At 32.4% G+C, this 16,773-nt stretch overlaps 1 protein-coding gene across 6 annotated transcripts in view; it reads right to left on the bottom strand.

Moving 5' to 3' along the window:
* Positions 1-340: 340 nt before the first annotated feature.
* Rb1cc1 (RB1 inducible coiled-coil 1) overlaps positions 341-16,773 on the bottom strand; it is a 74,173-nt gene continuing 57,740 nt past the window's right edge. For 5 of the 6 annotated variants that reach the window (XM_076836236.1, XM_076836233.1, XM_076836235.1 and 2 more), the window contains 9 exons: positions 13,652-13,817; positions 12,123-12,231; positions 11,793-12,033; positions 10,320-10,374; positions 9,407-9,454; positions 7,159-7,217; positions 4,943-5,079; positions 2,185-2,255; positions 341-1,718 (listed from right to left, as the gene is read on the bottom strand). In XM_076836236.1, coding sequence (XP_076692351.1) covers positions 1,641-1,718; positions 2,185-2,255; positions 4,943-5,079; positions 7,159-7,217; positions 9,407-9,454; positions 10,320-10,374; positions 11,793-12,033; positions 12,123-12,231; positions 13,652-13,817 — 964 coding nt within the window. In that variant the 3' untranslated portion in view covers positions 341-1,640. The remainder of the gene's footprint in view (positions 1,719-2,184; positions 2,256-4,942; positions 5,080-7,158; positions 7,218-9,406; positions 9,455-10,319; positions 10,375-11,792; positions 12,034-12,122; positions 12,232-13,651; positions 13,818-16,773) is intronic. The other variant, XM_076836237.1, reaches the window with a different exon arrangement.

Below are 16,773 nucleotides of genomic sequence, written 5' to 3' on the forward strand. Positions count from 1 at the left end.
AACAACTGAACCACATTTCCAGTCCTTTTTCAGGATCTAGATGAAGTGGTTAGGGCCTCACTAAGTTGCCGAGACTGGCTTTGAACTCATGATCCTCCTGCCTCAACCTCCCAAGCTGCTGGGATAACAGCTATGCACCATGACGCCTGGCAAAAGTATTACAATGACCTATTTTTACAGCATACCACAATGCTGCAGCACAATGGCGCACGTAAAAGAGGCCTACCTAGCAGATTCCAACCAAACCTGCTTCCAAACAAAAACCACTGTATACAAAGTAAATTTATTGCTTTAGTATTCTTCGCATAAAGATGTCATGGAAGGACTGAATAGAAACGTATGAAATCATTTGTTCATTTATTCATTAATATGTTGTCAAATTCAGTTTTCTATACACTATGATGTTTATTCCATTTTTTGTACTATTAGATATACATACTTAAAAAAATATTTAACTTAAAAATTAAATATTTTCTGAAAAAGAATCATTTTGTTACTGTTCTCTAGCAACAAACCTGAAACAACTCTCATTCAACTCAACTAACTCATTTAAATACCTTTACTCAATGGCAACTCCTCTGAAGGTCTAGTTTACACAGTTCTAGTCTACATAACACTGTTTTACCCTGTTACACAGTAAAGAACATTTTCATAATAAACATTTTCTCTTTGATATAATACAGAACAATTTTTCACACTTCCCAACAATCACTCAATATATTAAAAATGTATCCTTCTTTAAAAGGCACACACATTTACAGGTTCAAATCTTTATTGTTTTAAAATTGTACAGGTCTTTTACAATATGATATTTTGTTATTTAAATGACCTCTAAATGGTTAATGTACAATGAATATCTTTTTCTGAAACTCAACCATGAATTACGATTTCATCAATATGATTATTCCAAACAGTCCAAGACGTTGGGAAGGTTTGAGTGCTGCATTCAAAAATGTCAACGGCGCAGACCCCTCCCTTTAGAACCCAGATGACCTATCTGTTGAAAGTGCTTTTGAAGATTGCTGATTATTTACGGCTGATCTTAAAATCAGTCGAAATACAAAGTTCCTTTTTTGTTTTTGAAACATCAAAGGGCATTTAAAAAAATAAATGAAAGAATTTGCTTTAGTAATCTACTGAGGCAAACTCAAAATTATGATTATCTGCATGCAATAACACCCCTCTTTAAATAGTTTTTTAGAATTTATACATTTTATAAAGAATGTGTTAAAGAGTGCAAGTATTCTGATATTGATTTCACAAAAGGACAAATGCTGGTAATAATAACTAACATTTAACATCTAAGTTCAAGCTAATGTATATTTAACAGGCAATTAATATGGCTAATCATAAGCCACAATGCACAGGGTATGCCCTTTGAGAAAATGAACAGTTTGGTCCGCATTTCTAGAGTTATCTGGGTAAAAAACAAAAACCAAAACCATTTTAATTCAGCCAAGGGTTTTGATGAATTTATTGTTCCTAAAATGTAGCCAGTTAAAAAGTAAATGATGCACACCAATGAAGTATACTGTCATTATGACTTTTGTATCAAAAGATGACCTGCTGTTTCTGGAGTGATTAATGAGCACTGTAGGACAAATTAGAAATGACACAGAACGAAGTATTTCTTCCATAAGCTATACTTTCTTATTCCATGACACAGCTTTCACTCTGTAAAATTTTGTCCCCAAAGGAACTTTAAATCTGTTTTGTGCCTGCAAGGAAAAGAAAAAAGGAAATCACTTGAATAATTAAACCAAATTACACAAGTACCCCGACATGCCTAGCCATAGATCTATTTTTTAAGCCACCAAATACTTTACACTAGCTTTCCTCAATGGGAGTAGGGCATGAAAACAATTGAACATCAACTCCTATGTACAAACAGAATTCATGGTTGTCAACAGTTATACAATGAGTAGAAATAATATAGTGTAGAAGTAACATTAGTAATTTAATAGACACTATAGTAGTTTTCCTTTATAGGTTGGTAAGATTGTTGGTGGTTCTACCTTTACCTAAAGACCAATAAAATAAATACTTCTAAAATTGTTGTCTTAAGCTAAATCTAATTAAATTCAAGCTCTACTTGAAGTAAGTTAAAAGGTCAAGGACAGCACCATCAATAAATTTCTATATAAATAAAATTCCTAGTTTTATATTTTAGAATATAGTTTTTACCTTTTTGGCTTGACAGTATTCCTTTTCCATTACTTTTCCAAGTACCCAGGGTCTTCTAGATGCACCTGAAGCTAATGAATCAAATTGTTATTCTCTTTTTGAAAGTACAGTTATAATTATTCATGAAAATAGAAATGCCAGAATCAAAAGCCTAATGAAATTTGCATGACTAAAAGAATATGTAAGGTTTGAAAAGTACTGAAATCACTAAATGGTTAATAATTGATAAAACTGAATTCATGTTTCTTTTCAACCAGTGACACATAGCTTTTTCAACTCATTTCCTAAATGAACATTCATGGCACATCAAATCACATAACTCACATAGTTTGGGGAACTGATAAATCTTAAGTATGAATAACGAACAAATAAATCTAAGAACTCTAGGCTAACTCAACACTGCCACCTATCAAAAGAACAAAGATGATCGGATCTTTGATCTTTCTAAGATCAAAGCAAAGAACTGCTTTTGAGGAGTACTAATTTTAATGGCATTGGCAGAAAGGGCAGAAACTACACCTTTCTCACACCTATAGTCACAATGTCTGACACAGCAGTGTGACTATAGTTTTTGCTCAATAAACAACTGTTAAAAAACAAACTGAGTCTAGAAGGGTAGTTCTTGTATAAGGGGATAAGTCTAGAAGGGTATTTCTTGTATAAGGGGCTAAGTCTAGAAGGGTAGTTCTTGTGTAAGGGGAGACTGAAAATGGTGACAGGATGAGAAAGGTATTCCTCATTTAGATAATGCCAGAGAATCTAATTAATTTAATTCATTTCAAAAGTAGCTGTCACAGTAAAGTTGACTTTAAAGGTATTCAGACAATAAAATATTTTATTTATGTTAAAGTCCTGTGATCCCCATCAGAGGACATAACTGTTACTTATTCCATGAAAATAATTTGGCAACATATGCCTGAAAGATATCCTAAATAAATCATGAGAAATTGAACTATAAGGGTTCTATCACATGATAAGATGATAAAGTATCTGGAGAGCCGAATATGGAAAATATTTTGAAGAGTAAAATAGTGCTTCACGGGGCTGGAGCTGTAGCTCAGTGGTAGAGCGCTTGCCTGGCACGTGTGAGGCACTGGGTTCGATTCTCAGCACCACATATAAATAAATAAAATCAAGGTCCAAAAAAAAAAAAAAATAGTGCTTCACAACTAATTCATAGTGTCATAGAAAAGAAACATCTAAAACTAAATCCCTTTGTGCCAGAAGAGTAATGAGTGCCACTATCACAGACGCAAAAATATTCTGGTAATCCATGCTCCCCTTCCACTCTTTTGCCAACCACATAGGGATAGTATGACACCAATTGGCATTCTCTGTCATGTATTTCTCAAAGGAAAAAGATAGGGGGGCTGGGAATATAGTTTAGTTGGTAGAGGGCTTGCCTTCCAGCACAAGGCCCTGGGTTCAATCCCCAGTACCACAAAAGAATGTCGGAGGGGTGGGCTCATTATGACTTAATGTTGTTAAATTGTTTTCTGAAAGCCTTGTGAGAGTCTTTATAATATGGTAGTGTAAATTTTAAAAAAATGTAGTGTTTCCTAAATTTAAACACAGAAATGTTTAATGGCAAAGAACCATCATGTAGTAATGTATGGTTCTGGGAATGAAACAAATGAATGTACACATTTTTGTGTATTTGCTTATTTGTATATTTAGAAATACACAATGCAAATGGAGCAAAAATGTTAATATGTGAAATCTGGACAAATGCATACATGTTTGGCTATAACAAATTTTAGCAAATTTAAAATCACTTTCAAATACGAGGTTTAAACAAATGAAAAAGAAAAGAATAACAACCAAAAATCCCACACACTATATATAAAGAAAAATCCAACAAAATCATTATTTCAAAGTGAAAAAAAAATAGAAAAATTGTAAGGTTATCTTCTCATTTTTCATGGTACGTGACTATTTTAAGAGTGTACTATCAATAGCCATGATGGAGATGTCGATATTGGCTTAGTCCAGTGACTCAATTCACAGGTCTCTCCAAAGAGAAATACCAATTTACATGGGTACATTTTTGTTTTCTTTTCTAAATAATGCTTCTTTGACTAAGTGTACCAAGTTATCTATTTTCTTCTTTTTGAGTTTCTTTTTTTTTTTTTTGAGACAGAGAGAGAGAGAGAGAGAGAGAGAGAGAGAGAGAGAGAGAGAGAGAATTTTTAATATTTATTTTTTTAGTTTTCGGCAGACACAACATCTTTGTGTGTGGTGCTGAGGATTGAACCTGGGCCGCATGCATGCCAGGCGAGCGAGCTACTGCTTAAGCCACACACACCCCCAGCCCCTTTTTGAGTTCTTTAAAGATCAAATAGATGATGGACATTATTGTTTAGAATATCTTAACAAAGCTTAATGCCCTCTCCCCTTTCAAAAGTATTAACTACTATAATAAAAAAACAAGATAGAAAAACAATCAAATGTAGCAAAAATGTTAATATAAGTAATATTTTTTGCCAAAAATTGGTAATGTCTTTGTAAACAAATGAACATGCATCAGCAATATAATTCTGCAATTACTAGACTATGAAATGTGTGAATCCTCATATATTCTGATACTCCACAAGCTATATTGTAAAAATCTGGATACAGCAATTTTATAAAAAAAAACAAATGAGGTAGAGTTCCTCTAAGTGACAATTTTTATATGATTATACAATAGGGGAAAAATCTTTTAAAATTTATTTCCTCTACTATATACTATTATTCCAGTCATGGATGTGACACTTACCACCCTCACCTGGTTTGAGATCCAGGGCAGGCAAAGACTCTGAATGCAGAAAATATAAAGTAGGACTAACAGTAAATAATACATAATTGTCATGACGTTCATCTAGGATGATGAGTACCAAATCTCCCACCTGAAAACTAAATAAAGGAAAGTAATTTTACTGTCCCAAAGAGAGAGTTACCATCAAGCCTCCTATTTTGAATATTTCAGTATATACAATTAGACCTCTGCATTTGGGGGATTTTTACATCCACTGCAAATTCAACCAATCATGAACCAAAAATATTTGGTGAAAAAACTGCACACCTATTCAACATATATGGACTTTTTTCCTTTTCATTATTCCACAAACATCACAGTACATTTTTTTTTACAAAGTATTTACATTGTACTAAGTATTATAAGCAATCTACAGATGACATTTACACATTCTTTTGTATTTTGCTCAGCTCCAAAAGGGAGGGCTGGTCATCTACAGATGTTTAAACCATGATGCCAGCAACTATCAAAGACAGAAAATTTCCTTAATAAGAAAATAAACGCTCGGACAGGAGTACAAAAACACTCATTCACAGTTTATCCACTCATAGAAGGATTTTCCCCCTAATTATTTATTATATACCAAAAAACAAATTCAAAGAGAGAGATCTATTATAGTCAGTGTCAAAGAACTGATCCAATTTCCAAATGTAGTAGTCTCAATTACAAATAAAAAGAAATTGAGCTAAGCCCAGGTACTAGTTATTTCAGTCAAAATAAGTCAAGGGATATTACTTGGCTTGAGATATAGTCTGAAGAAATGGAACAAGGAAACAGCAAAAAAGTAAGTACAACTGCCTGTGTGCTTATTATGCGTCTGTCCCTTTAAAGCTTTTATAGATTTGCTGTTCAGAAACATCAATGTATTTTTTTTTCCTTAATTATTTTTGGAACCAGGGAATGAATCCAGGGGTGCTTAATCACTGAGCAATATTGCCAGACCTTTTAAATTTAGTTTTACTTTTTGGGTACCGGGAATTGAACTTAGGGGCACTCGACCACTGAGCCACATCTCCATCCCTATTTTGTATTTTATTTAGAGACAGGGTCTCATTGAGTTGCTTAGCACCTCGCTTTTGCTGAGGCTGGCTTTCAACTCGCAATCCTCCTGCACCGGCCTCCTGAGCAGCTGGGATTACAGTTTTACACCAGCACACCTGGCTTAGAGTTCTTTTTATTTTTATAACTAAGGCTTCACTAAATTCCTTAGGGTCTCCCTAAGTTGTTGAGGCTCACCTCAAACTTGCTATCCTTCTGTCTCAGCCTCCCAAACCACTGGGATTATAGGTATATACTACCACATCTGGTATAACAGGTTTTTTGTACAGCTCATCTCTCTCTAATCTTCAAAAGATCATAAATAAACAATCCATTGATTTGATAAATAGTGGATAAAGTCAGTTACCATTCTGCTGTTTCAAATCACATGAAAAAAAAAACCTCAAATGAGACATGAAATGTCAGAAACACAAATATCTGACAACCAAAAATTTAGTAAACAGTTTAAATAAAGGGTCTTTAAAAATATTTAATTCAGTATTTCTGCATTTATCCTATCAGCTATAAAAGACAGGTCATTATACATGTGTTGCTACTAATGCACAGCTCCTTTCATATAGCTCAAGTAAAAGAACAATTATTGGGCTGGGCTCAGTGGCAGAGTGCTTGCCTAGCATGTATGAGGCACTGGGTTCAATCCTCAGCATAATATAAAAATGAATAAATCAAATAAAGGTGCTGTGTCCATAAACTATTTCTCTGACTTATCTAGGAAAATTGTTACATTATTCAACTGAAATATTTTATAGTACATTATGAATTTGTAGCATATCAATAAAAATAAAAATGAGGAAAATCAAGCCTTTCCAATATAAAATTAAAAGGACATATAGGAGATTTAAGAAGTGTAACCAGCTAAACTGCTAACTATAGCCAAACAGGCTTCAAGAATATTTGTGTGATTGAGGATACCATAATAGCAATAATTTGGGATGTAATTCTAATGGTTCCAGGATAACAATTTAGAAAAACCTCGATTTCTAATTTTCTTTTACTACCTTCAAGTACAAAGCATTTGGCTCAAAGAGCATGAACTGGAGTAACCATTAGGACTAAAATAAAATATAAATTTTTTTCACAGAAAAAAACAACCCATGAAATAAAAATAAAATACTTACTCTCTAATTGCTATCTTTTCAGAGTGCCGTGAAGATACTGAAGACATGCTCTGTGACATCTAAAAAAATAATAGTTTATGAACCCTTTATATTTACAGCATCAAATGTGTTCATTGCAAAAATGTTTTCAACATTAATCATATTTAAGTCTGTATCCCAGCTTGAAAGAATCCAAACTAGCACAGTACTCATATTCAAAAACACAATTATTTTATTAGTTTTATTAGGCAAATTTACCTTCATTTTTTAACTTATGTAGTTATTTTTACAAATTTGGTTGAATTAAAAAACTGATACTAGAGTCACATATTTTTTACATTGGAGAGAGACAGTTTTTAAGTTTTACAATTCTATCATGTTAGTTTTTATTTTTATTTATTTATTTTTTCTTCATCTTTTTTTTTAAATTAATTTTTATTGTTGGTTGTTCAAAACATTACATAGTTCTTGATATATCATATTTCACACTTTGATTCAAGTGGGATATGAACTCCCATTTTTACCCTGTATACAGATTGCAGAATCACATCAGTTGCACAACCATTGATTTACATATTGCCATTCTGGTGTCTGTTGTATTCTGCTGCCTTTCCTATCCTCTACTATCCCCCCTCCCCGCTCCCCTCCCCTCTTCTCTCTCTACCCCCTCTACTGTAATTCATTTCTCCCCCTTATATTTTTCCCCCTTTCCCCTCACTTCCTCTTGTATGTAATTTTGTATACCCCTGAGGGTCTCCTTCCATTTACATGCAATTTCCCTTCTCTCTCCCTTTCCCTCCCACCTCTCATCCCTGTTTAATGTTAATCTTCTTCTCATGCTCTTCGTCCCTACTCTGTTCTTAGTTACTCTCCTTATAGCATGTTAGTTTTTAAATATTTCATTTTTGAAAAATCAAAATCCAAAATTATCTTTAAAAATATCTTACTCAAAATACTTAAACACATTTCTGATTGAAATGGGATGGGATGAGGAGGAACACAACATTCTAAGAGCTAGGAATTTCTCACATTTTTTGAGTCCTGAGATGCCTCAGTTTTTATTTTTTATTTTTTTAAAACCCAGAGGCCGGTGGGGAGAGATTGGGTCTTGCTAAGTTGCTGAGGCTAATCTTGAACTTGTGATGCTCTATCTCAGCCTCCTACTTGCTGGGATTACAGAAGTGCACCACTGTGCAGAACCAGATGACTAGTTTAAATAATCAACAAACAATGAAACAAGCGGTAGCAACTCATTTTTTTTTCTTCTTCTGATGAAATAGAAATGGTACTTCCTAACTGATCTGCAGATGCCATTAACTCAGCTGGGACTGTCCCACTCTTTAATTCATTTATTACATCATCTTGTGATAACCTGGGGCTTGAGTTCCAAGGTTTGTGGGCCTAAAGGAATTGCAAAAATGCCTCTCTTTTCTAAGCAAAGCAGGCCCAAAGCATAACCACAAAAACTAATTTTGATGCTATCACAATGGTATAAGAAAGAAAGCAGATATTTCGTTGTAAGATATTTAAAAAGCTTAATTTTGAAAAGTAACTCAAAACTTTTCAAAGTACTAAACCTAAGCCTTAAACTGTTTCTATATCCTTATAAAAATCATAATTACTAGAATTTGAAAAAATGAAGCAAGTTCCTTATTAATACAAGTGACTGGCTGTAAAATGGGCAGCTGGAGTAACTGGTTAAAAACAACAACAAAAATCACAGGTTAGAGAATAGCCAAGTTAGGTCAAAAGACCATACAGAGAATTTTGTCTTTTAGACATTTGTATTTACAAGATTCATGAAAAGATATAATGTATGAAAATTATGCACATCCGGGAAAATGGCATGTTAATTTTCAACAGGTTTATGAGGCATAGCTCTAATTTTTTACTTGCTGATTGAAATAAGAATCATTACTAAGATCCCAAACACAAATATTCATGAAATTCTAAAAAATTAGTTTTCTTAAGAGTCAAATACTTCTATTTTCAATTTTTTCAAAGTTATCTTAGGAAGGTAGTTCACTTGGTCAGTTCTAATCTTAATTTTCACCAATACATATGTGCCTTTAAGCCATGAAAAAGTATGAATCCACAGTTACAACTCTGACCTATTACTCTGAATCAATAGTAATCACTGACCAACATGGTTCATCAAATACTAATAGTAAAGTAAAGCATACATTCTTCACATGGTATGTTTTTGTAATGAAATATAATGTAAATAATTTTAAAATGTTAAGATCAAATCTTCTAGGAAAAAACTTACCAATCTTTGATTTAATCGCTTATTTTCTTCTTCCTTCAACTGCAGTGTCTACAGGTAGAAAAAAAAGAGACCTGTGGTTTACCCTTATACCTATTTAAATATAAACAGAATGACTGTCAAAAATCTCTTTTATTCAAACAAATGTATGGTCCTGGTACAAAAAGTTTTAATTTTATTTAGCACTTTAATGCAAATGAGAACAATTTTAGATACATTTACATAAGCCAAACACTATTCAACTTTATATGTATTAGGCTTGGAGTCTGGAAATAGGTAGTAATTGAGACCTATTCTCCAAAGAATTTGCTTAAGGTCTCATGTAAGTGGAGGAAATTGCATTTATGTTATGTCTTTAATAACAAAAGCATAGAAGCTGTATTTGAACAAAGTTGTATGATTTTGACAATGGATTTTTACCGAACAAGCTTGTTGTAAGCAAAAGATATTGTTGAAGATCTTAAAGGATTGGCCAAATGTGTTCAATTTTGTATACAACTGGAAGAAAACCCCTATTGCCAATTTTCTCCTGTTCATTTCAATTAATCTTTATTGAAAACATATTTCATTATCTTTCTTTATATTTTTGCAGATTTACAAAAATTATTTTTGAAATAAATGTGTATAACTCATATTTATGTTATTTTGCTGAATTCTGCACTGATGAGTAAAACCGTTATTTCATATATTTATTTTATTAAAACTATCTTTTTCTTTTATACAGAAAAAATTCTTTGGAAAACTATGAAAATGAAAGGTCTGAAATACTGACAATTTTTAGCCAGTAGGATCACAAATGACAGGACTTCTAAAAAAGAGGTAGTCTATAACCTATATTTCAAAATAAAGTTATTTAAATGCTTTCCCAAAGTGGACACATTCAACATGGTATTTCATGAAGAGAATTTTTACTTACTCGTTCTAAGAGCATTATCCTCTGTTTTTCTTCAGACAGCATAGGGACATTTTCTCTGTAAGTAAAAGAGTAATTTGTTATTAGTTGTAGCCTTCTGAAATTCTGAACTTCACATTCTTCAATAAGGTTTTGGAAATGTAAATATAAATGCAGACCATGTTTCAATATTGTCTATTCTGTGTATTAGACCTAGATCTATAAATTTTTTGAAATTATAAGCAAAACTTGTTATATATATCTACGGGCAATGTCTTCAAATTTCTATTTTCCCCAGATAATAAGAACTGCTCTTTCTCCTACAAGAGTGAATTCACTTTTGAAATAAATGTACTTGAGGCTATATATTTTTCCCACACCATCACTTGTCACATTTATGTTTTTGAAACTTTAGTTTGGAATAATTCAATACTAAAAAGAAATATCCATGTCTAGCCATTAGGTATTCAAATTTCCAAACATAAAGACTTTTACCTTATTGTTTCTTGTGAGAGAAGTACCCTAAACTGTCAATTTTGAAAGTTCACATTCTATTTTTAAACTATTTTTGGTTTGTAGGAGTTTATCAAAGACAACATTTAATGGCAGGTGTGGTGGAGCACACCTGTAACCCAGCGGCTTGGGAGGCTGAGACAGGAGAGTCTCGAGTTCAAAGCCAGTCTCAGCAACAGCGAGGTGCTAAGCAACTCAGTGAGACCCTGTCTCTAAATAAAATACAAAATAGGGCTGGGGATGTGGCTCAGTGGTTGAGTGTCCCCAAGTTCAATCCCTGGTACTGAAAAGGAAAAAAAAAAAAACTTTTAATTAACAACTAACCACATTTTAGTGAAACCTAGTCTTTAAAATCTCGTCCTTAGGTGCATGGGGGCAGGAAAAATGGTGGGATGAGATGGACATCATTATCCTAGGTACATGTATGACTGCACAAATGGTATGACACTACATCGTGTACAACCATAGAAATGTAAAGTTGTGCTACAGTTGTGTACAATCAATCAAAATAATTCTGCTGTCATATATACCTAATTAAAATAAGTAAATTTTAAAAAAAGTATAGTAATCAGCCACCCAGTTATTCAACAGGAAATAATAAAATCTCTTCCTTAGCTTTTTAAAGCATCTGTTTTTAAATTCTAAAATTTGTTTCCTTATCACTTTTTTAGATATTTTTCTATCACATTATACTCACCTTTCTTGTATCATTTTGCTTTAGCTGCCTCTCTTACACACAGAATGTAGCTATCTTATATTTTTGCCCTGAGAGGTTTTTTTTTAATACGATTTATTTCTGTCATTCATATAGTCTATTACAAGTTCTCCTGACATGTTTATGCTTTGCATTTTTTAATTACACTTTATACGGATTGTGAGCCATCAGTAAAGTTAAAAATACTCCCTTTCCAAGTTTTATAACTTACAAAATGGCACTACAAACTTAAAAAGCCTTAAAATAACACTGTATAAGACCATACTTACTGAACAGACATCATGCTTGTCTCCATTGCTGAATCCACTCTTCCTTCATCTGTTGTTTCCATGGCTGACCTTTCAGTTTCACCTGGGAGTTCAGGGGCACAAGCTCCATAAAGTTCTGGGGCTGTTGTTACATACGCTGAAGGAACAAAACTGCTACTACGCAACTTACTGACTTCTTCTTCAAGCTTTTTCTTTTCCTCAAGCAAACGAGCTCGATCTTCAGAAAGTGACTCTATCAAATCTGAAAGACCCCCAAATTGAAATAAGCATTGAGAAAATACTTCACGTGAATTTTCATTAAAAAAAATCATATTACAAAACAGTACTAACCTTTATCCCGTTCTTGTTGCTGCATTGTAGTTTTTAACTTATCACTAAGATCATTTATTATGTTTTCTTTTCTCAATTTTTCTCTTGTTAAAACAGTATTAAAGTTGGTCTGAAATGATGAAATAATAGCTATTTAAATTATCTGCATACACTTAGCAACTACAACTAAGAAACTAAACTTGCAAATATTTTTTCTATAACATCTGTATATGAAAAAGAACACGTAATTCACTATGTTTATTTTAAAATAAAATACAATGTAATCTGGTAAAAAATATATTTTCTTGGCCACAATTTAATAACTTGAAAGTGAATTCAATTACTTCATTATTGTCCATGTATTTACAATTAAAGGAAAAGCACTAGCAAATGATTTTTATATTTTGGAGAAAGAACATGATCTATAATAAGAGTGTTGTTACAATTTTTTTTTTTTTTTTGCTCTGAGTAATCTTCCTGCCTCTGAATCTTTTGTCTTTAGCTAAGTCTTGATTATTATACAAACCTTTGAGAGCTAACTTTATTCGGTTTTTCTTAGTTGGATATTTGTAATAAGCATGGGATCTGTTTATTGGCTAGATTAATCACTACCCAACACTTTCACACTTTCTTACTACAATATTCATATATCCAAGTGCTTTGGTGGATCACATAGGTGGCAATTTAAACTGCAGAATTTCTTCTAAAAGGACTGAATTTATTAAGAATTTCATCTACAAAATTTCAAATGTTCTTGAAGCACAATAGAAATAGATGACTGATGAAATGATCTAAAATAATTCTTTTCATCTGCCTAGCCTTTCCAGTTTCAAAAATCTAAGAGCTTTTTGTTTCTTGAATCAACAAATAATGATAATAATGTTGGCAGCAATAGGAAAATTTAACAGGAAAATAACTTGGTATTTTTAGATGAAGACCTGGTATAAACTCATTAATTAATTTATAACCAGTAAGCACACATGAGCTGTCAGAAAGGAATACTTATAAAACAGCTTTGTATGAAACCATTTATGTTTTTATTATTTACATATAGAAAAGTAGTATATATTTATAAAAGCAGTTAAATGATTTTATTTTATGCACTTTTAAAAGAAAATCATTAGGTACCTTAGAATTCATCTCTCAATGCTATTTCATAAATATTTAAAGAAGTTTTAAAATATGAAGAAGTCAATTAGATGGCTGTCAATTTTATACTTCTGATTTTTATCAGTTAATTCATTTAATTCATTTTAGAAATCCGAAATTGTATATGTACTCACAAAACAACTTGGAGAATACAAGAGAAAGCTCAACTGCATTTAGAATGAATCATAAAGGAATCTATAAAGAATAAATTCTTAAAAACAGGAGTTGTCACTCAAGTAATAATTCTTAAATAGAACTACTGGTTACTCATCTCCCTGAATACTTACTTTCCTTGGCTTTGTCATGGGACATATTACTGTTTAAAATTTTTAAATACATGCCCTGTTCATAACACTTATCTTTATATTTCATATAAATGTAATGAAGACAGGGGCACATACTTGTTGTTCAGCAATCAAAGATGTTCGAACATTTTGCATTTCTTCATTTTTTCTTTTTTCTTGCTCTTCAAGTTGTTCTAGAAACTTAGCTTTTTCAACCTGAAGCTTTTCTTGAAGTTCAGCAACTAAGCTTGAAGAATCCTCTCTGGTAGAATCAATAGCAGGACTTAAAAATTAAATATAGTATTAATTTTAAAAAACTATGCAATCACAAATATAACAAATATCATATTGAGGCTATTATTGACCATAAATGAATATAGCAAGAAAGATATCTGTATGAACTCTCTGCCTTTATGACTAAAAAGTTAATAAAAACTAGTAAGAGTTTAATATTGTCTGCTAGTAACATGACTGATTATATCAGATAAATTCAGCATGCTCTATCACTTTTATTGGAATATGTGAAATTCTATGAATTTCAAGGTCATCTTCAAATTTTAGTAGTCCTACAACTCTAATTTATGTGACAACTGAAGAAAAATTAAACACACACCTCAAGATTTCTTTTGTTGAAAAGCTCTAATATCCATTATGTAGATTTTAGTTAATTTTTCTAGGTGATAAATACTACAAAACTAAAATGGAACTTTGTGTTTTCACAAAGCAAGCCTACACATTATTGAACTCATTCAGGTTTGTCAGAATCTCTTAGCAGTTGCCAAGATTCAGAGAAAAGGGAAAAAAACACATTTTAGTGATGATTTTCTGGTATATGTTAATTATTATTATTTACTTTTAACCTAATAATCCTTTTCTTAAAAAAAAATCTGTCCAAGAAATAACAAATACCTTCAAAAGTGTTAAAATATGCTACATCAAAACAAAGGTGCTGCTGTGTTGTTAATTCCCTAGCTACTTTCATTACTAGTAACTTATTGTTTTCAATGTGCATTCACTTGGTTTTAAATGGTATTTTAATATTTTCAGAATCATGGTACATTTTATGATCAATGTATTTAAAATGTTTGTTTTTCCCCATGTAATCTTCTATCTAGTTACACAACAGAAATGTATAATCAGTAATGTTAACAACTGATAAATCACATTGAAAATGGAGATTCTTTTATTCGTAGTTCCAAATTTTCACCAAATCTACTAACTTGAATAAACTTGACACTCAATTTTTGATCCTGAGGGACAGATTTAAATGGCCAAAGACAGAATATGTAATTTGAAATGATACCCATTTTCAAAGTATGAGACTTCTGAATGACAAATAGGCTGGAACAGAAATTCCAATTCCATAACACAATTAAAAAGACAAGGTAAAAGATTTGTTTTCAAAGTTTCTCCTTTGAGGTATGGGAGAGGGAAATATCCAAGTTAAAAATCTATGGCAGGGCTAAAACATTGGCAGGCTACATAAATGGAAATGTTAATGAGAAATTAGAATTTCAAAAAGGGCTAGTACTACTAATACTTAAGTGTTCCAGGTTAGAGTAGGCTTAAAAGAATCCTGTTCAGCTAATGTCTTGAAGAATTATCCCTACAGGTAGAAAATAAACTGGAAGTGTTGTAAGCACAAGGCAATAACAAAAGCTGAGCACTGTAAGAAATCAGACTGCAGAATTAGGAGGAAGACAGACCACAAACAGTAAACATTTGGAATTTCATTGTAAATGTAATGTAAAGGCATTAAATATTTTCATCTAGAAAGAAGGAGTGTGAATTTAAGTTTTTATTTGGGAGTGGGAGCAGGGACTGAAATCAGAAGTGTTTAACCATTGAGCCACAGCCCCAGCCTTTTTTTTTTTTTTTTTCTTTTCTTTTTAAAATATATTATTTAGAGACAGGGCCTCGATAAGTTGCTGAAGCTGGCTTTGAACTCAAGATCCATTAGGCTCCCAAGCTGCCAAGAGGAAGGTGTGCATCACTGTGCCCAGTGAATTAGGTTTTGAAAAGATTATACTATAAGGATGGATACTGGTAAGAAATCAGAGCAAAGCAAACAAGGCTGAAGGAGAGAAGGATGATATTAGGTTTATATTACAATGAAATGGTTTCGTTCAAATTGTGGGAGTATATGAATGGGGAGATGTAACAAGATGGGCACTACCTATAATTTCTAGGAATCTTGCATCTTTGAATTGCCTAGTGCATGCACTCTATTCCAGGGTCAATGCTGTGCTGAGATGACATAGGTAGAAGAAATGGCTCCATGCACAGAAACAATTGTCTTCTTTGAAGACCCCATATCACTCCCACTCCAACAAGAATAAGCCACACTAAATGATTAAAATAAGGTATATTATATGATTACTGGTAAGACAGCAAACTTTTGATTGTAAGAAATGCAAAGAAGGAGGGCTTAACATGTGGAGAATCAGTAATCATCCACTGCTGGGGCCTGGAATTTCTTATTGGTTCTTCAATCTGGCAAAAAGTATATCTCATGGAATACTGTTTCAAGCCTTCATTAGAAAATGTTCAAAATGACTGTCACCTAAGAATTCTTCCTTATTTTACATTACGCTAGGACCTAAATGGCCTGGCTTCAGGATGAATTAACTCTAGCAATGAACAGCTAAAAATTGTGGTCTTTACTAGCACCACGGCCTAGCTGTCTTTGGGGATCTAAGGAGGTGTATTTTGGGGCCAAGAAAGGCATGAAGAAAAGATTATATTACAATTTAGTTGTAAAAATATTTTGATTCAAATACCACAGAAATCTAAGAAATTTATCTTAAAAGTTCCACCGACATCAATATACACATAATTCTTTTTTAATACATATATCCCCTAAACAAACCTTGAAATTAAAATCAAGGAAGAATAAACATTTGTTATCAGGAAGTGTAATACCTTTACACAGAAATTGAGAGTGGGTTAGACAGTTCCACCCACTATCACTAATTAAATTCTAGCCAAAACTTCTGTTGTTGTATGCAAATATTTCTAGTAAGCAGAAAATGTGCGTTGAATATGAACTAGTCTAGATGTTTGAACACTCTCTTAACATGGATTACTGATTATTTTAAATTCAGGCCTAGTAAATTTATTTACTATTATTTACTGGGTTTCTAAAAACCTTTGAGATTAAACAATGAAATTAAGACAAATTAAAATACTCCCACCCATACTCACTGATATCCACATCACTATTTCCTGGAAGCAAGATG

The sequence above is a fragment of the Callospermophilus lateralis genome, chromosome 16, assembly GCF_048772815.1.
Source record: "Callospermophilus lateralis isolate mCalLat2 chromosome 16, mCalLat2.hap1, whole genome shotgun sequence".
Taxonomy (NCBI): domain Eukaryota; kingdom Metazoa; phylum Chordata; class Mammalia; order Rodentia; family Sciuridae; genus Callospermophilus; species Callospermophilus lateralis.